The 4,213-nt window shown below is 36.3% G+C and overlaps 1 protein-coding gene across 1 annotated transcript; it reads left to right on the top strand.

Moving 5' to 3' along the window:
• Nucleotides 1–1,332: 1,332 nt before the first annotated feature.
• On the top strand, nt 1,333–3,373 carry LOC137939282 (uncharacterized). The gene is made up of 7 exons (XM_068784551.1): nt 1,333–1,378; nt 1,494–1,779; nt 2,058–2,155; nt 2,338–2,409; nt 2,515–2,639; nt 2,724–2,796; nt 2,943–3,373. Exons 2-7 carry the CDS (start codon nt 1,512–1,514, stop codon nt 3,045–3,047), a joined length of 741 nt encoding a protein of 246 aa, XP_068640652.1. The 5' UTR covers nt 1,333–1,378; nt 1,494–1,511; the 3' UTR covers nt 3,048–3,373.
• Nucleotides 3,374–4,213: the final 840 nt, after the last annotated feature.

Genomic DNA, 4,213 nt, shown 5'->3' on the forward strand with positions numbered 1-4,213 from the left:
AGTAGACATGTTCTCCTTGACTATTTACATCCTTATACTATCTTTATGAGATGACTTCGTATTCACCATCATGCCACCTCTCTTGAGCGTGTGGGCCTTCTCCTTGGTCGTGAGGGCTTGAGCCCATCTTTTAACATTTACATGCTTGATTTTTAATGTTGAATTTATGGTAATAAAAATAAATATAATAATAATAATAAATTACTAACATATGTTTACTGATTAATACTTAAATAGCTAATGAATTATTTGAGTGGTAAAAATTAATAATTAACTAATAGTTAAATAATTTAATTTTTAATTATATTATTAAATTATTAACTTTTATATTTTGTTCTAGTATAATTTAATACAAGATATCATATTATATATATATATATATATATTTATGTAAACTTAATCACTTTAATAAATTAAAATGATAATTTGTATAGAAAAATATATTAATAACTTTAGCAATATTTATAGTGGTATTAACAATAGTGATTAAAAGTAATAACCATTTTATAAAAGTTAAATCTAAAAAAATATTTTTATAATTAAATACCCTATATATATTATTGACTTTTAATACTATATTAAATTACTAATTTAAGAATGATAATTTAGACATTATAGAAGCAAGAATTTGATCAAACATTTGGACATTATAAAAGTAAATATATTTTTTTAGGTTTTTTATAATGATTAAATTTATATTTATATTTTACTTTTTAATTATTTTATTAATTTAGAATAAACTAAAATATATTATTTTATTTATAAAATACCTTATTTATTTATTTTCTTGACTTTTTATATTATGTTAAATTACTAATTTAAGAGCGGTCATTTAGATATCGTAAAAGTAAGAGTTCAATTAAGTATCTAGACATTATAAAAGTAACCATTTTTGTTCAGGTATATTATTTTTTATATTTAATTAATTAATATTTTTTAATTAAAAATAATTAAAATAATTTTAATAAAGTATTCTATTTAACTAAGATAAATTTTAAATTATTATTTTTAATTTAATTAATTTTCTAAAATAAGATACTCAAATAAATTCTTAATTTTATAATATCCAAATACAAGAGTGAGATGGCCCACAACAAGTGAGCCTTATGGAGTCTTTTCACTTTCACTCCTTCCGAAGAATCTAGAATTCACTTTCGCTCCCACGGCCCACGGGTTTGTTTCGTTAGCGAGAATACTTTGCCTTTCACTTTCAGAGTACACTAACGGGCCAGCAAAATAAAGTGATTGAAGGTGTTCGTCAAAATTTTGAGGTTTTCTGGAAAGTCGAATTTCGACCTCCGAAGCAGATTTCAGGAGTAGACCTTTCACGAAGCAGATTGCAGGAATAGGCATTTCACGGAGCAGATCTTTACTGCTTGTCAGGCTATTCTATCCTCTGCATCAAGTCATTTGGTTTACATACTTCCACGCCGCTCTGTCTAGCTTTTTTTTTATGATTTTATCCCCTCTTCCTCCTCTCTCAACATATGCAGTTTGTCTCTGAGAGCAGTATGAGCAGTTCTCTTTGTATGGCAATGCGGGCCGCTTCGCCTCTGCCACCTCCACTCATTCCCATTTCTTCCCAGCGATCACCGAGATTTACTACTGTGAGTTCTCCTTCTTTCCAGAGTAGAAGGTTTCATTTCCGCCGTTTAGCTGTTGTGAACAACCAGAAGGTCGACCGATCAAGAGAAGCAGAGGAAAAGGGAGAGGCAGAGGAGCTCTTCTTGTATTCGGTGGCTCCTCTGCCGCTGGTTGCTATTGCCGCTCTGCCAGGAGGTGAGGGCTAATTATCTTACTTTTACATTTGGGTTAGTTGGGCAGATGATTTGGACTTCGGCGTAGGATCTGCTTGGGCTATTTGACTATGATTGTTCAGCTTCGATCAATTTTTACAATTCCAATTCTTGGGTTTCTTGAAAATGGACAAATTTCTTCAATCGGAGACGCTTGAAGTTATTTATTCCTGCCAACGAAAAGTGGCAGAAGTTTAAACACATTCATCTTTAGTGGAACTCATTTGTAACTGTACTTGTTTTCTGGCACTGGTTGAATAGCTGATTTTCTGAGATCCCTCTGTGGGCCATTTGTTGAGCTTGTGAAGTCATGGAACCTGCCTGAATGGCTTGTGCAATGGGGTCATCCTGGCAACATGGTAATCCTTCTTCCCTTACTGTTTTCAGTTGGGAATCAAATGTAGTTTTTTTTATTTCACCCATGTTTCAGCAGGTCTAGCAGACTATAACTAGGTTGTTGGATGAGCTACTTCTACACATTTCAACACTAACTCTGTTAGAAACCATAACAAATTCACCATTGCCATGGCTACTTCTGCAGGCTGTTGTGCTGTTTGCAATGGGTGGATATGGAACTTATCTGGGTTTCAGAATACGTTACTCTGATAATCCGGTGAGCCGTTTGAAGATCATCTGTCTGCTTGTCAGGAAAGTTACTTCTCTGTTTTGTCCCTACAGTGTTCTGTGTTTATCTCTAATGTTTCTTTCACTTGGGCAGGAGGAGAAAGCTAAGGCAAAAGACCTTCACCCAAAGCTTCTTGGAGGCATGTTCTTCTTCTTTGCTCTTGGGGCAACTGGTGGAATTACATCTTTGTTAACTCAAGATAAACCAATCTTTGAAAGGTAAGTATCAGCTGATCCTCGTTCCACTTCCACTTAGATCATTTCTATGGATCTTTCAATCGATTATAACAAAAACTTTTGCAGTCCCCATTCTGTAACAGGCTTAATCGGGCTAGCTCTGTTGACAGTTCAAACTGTCTTGCCTGCGTTATTTGAGGTACTCGTTTCCTACTTTTGAATAATTTCTTCCACCTAGTCTGCGAAGACTTCAGCCAAAAAAAAAAAAAAATTTAAGTTCCGAAGTTTTCGTTTCTCAATTCCCAATTTTCGGATTATTAACTTCTCTCATTTGTACCTTGACAGGAGAATCCAGGATTGAGAAATGTTCACGGAATCTTGGGTAGCAGTATCATGGGTTTATTTTTAATCCATGCTGCTCTCGGCCTTCAACTTGGTTTGGCCTCGTAACTGAACATTTTTTCAAACCTGCAGAATTTATCAGGAACTTGGGTGGCGCGAGAGCGAAGTGGATTTCCATGGATTTTTTCCTACAGAGCTGCCTCCATGATTACAGGATAGGATGATGTTGATTCAGCCATATGAACTATAGAATTTCCGTTGCTCATGCTTCACTTTTGGAAAAAATTTCAGTCAAAGCTTTATGCGTTGTATGAGAAATCTGTACCAAATTATCCGTGGCTACAAATAACACTTTACTTTCTTTCTCTTTTTGAACAAGAAGAGTTAATCATGCAACTCAATGTTTTCCAAATCGTCTTGGTTAATGTACAAATTTCAACAAGGAGCAAGTCCTCATCTTTAACAGCACATGACAACAAGTGCATAGCCTTGTTTTTAGTAGTCAGTGTCCCATGTTTTGGAGTGATTGACCCATTCACAATTATACATGAAGCTTCCATGCTTTGAGCTTGATGAATAGGGTTATCCTCTTTATCTAATATTTAAAATTTTTAAGATCAAAGAGAGGAAGACCTTTGTTCCACATTGACTAAAAGTGTGTATAACACTTGGTTTCAATTGTACTTGTTTTTGAGAATTAAAAATTAATTGAAACTGTAAGCCCAAATAATTGAATTATTTTAGTGCTACTTGTTATTAACTCTTGACTATGAACAAATATTTGTATGTCTCTTGTCAAAATAAAGGCGTCTCTGTTTCTGGAAACAGAGGAGGTTGCACGGAGCTCCGGTCTTGTCGTCAGAAAACAACCGGCATGGAAACGACGGACCTGGCTACCGACCTCGCCGTCCGAGACGCGTCGCCGTTCGATGGTAACCTCACGCCGAGGAGTTCCGCGGACTAGGTGGAGAATTTTCCGACAGCAGCAGTTTCTGAAAACCAGACAGAAGATGATCTCTTCTCTGTCGTCGCCGTAGCCGATCCTCTTCCTCCTGTTGCAGTCGCTGGTTCCGCGCCACCACGTTCCCCCCAGCTGCCGTTGCCGTCGCCGCTAAAGACCCTCTATTTTTCATCCCGCGCTGTTTAAAAACCAGCGTCGCGGGGAAGAAGACGACGGGTGGGGTCCTTCGTTTCAGTTAACGCGGTTCCGCTCAACCCGTCCCGGTTTCGCTCAACCCAGTTAAAACCAGGCTGGTTCTGTTCAACTCAGTGAG

Source organism: Aristolochia californica, unplaced genomic scaffold (genome assembly GCF_029961685.1).
Source record: "Aristolochia californica isolate CCGP_79_NKW_82.1479 unplaced genomic scaffold, dmAriCali1.0.hap1 SCAF_8, whole genome shotgun sequence".
NCBI classification, from domain to species: domain Eukaryota; kingdom Viridiplantae; phylum Streptophyta; class Magnoliopsida; order Piperales; family Aristolochiaceae; genus Aristolochia; species Aristolochia californica.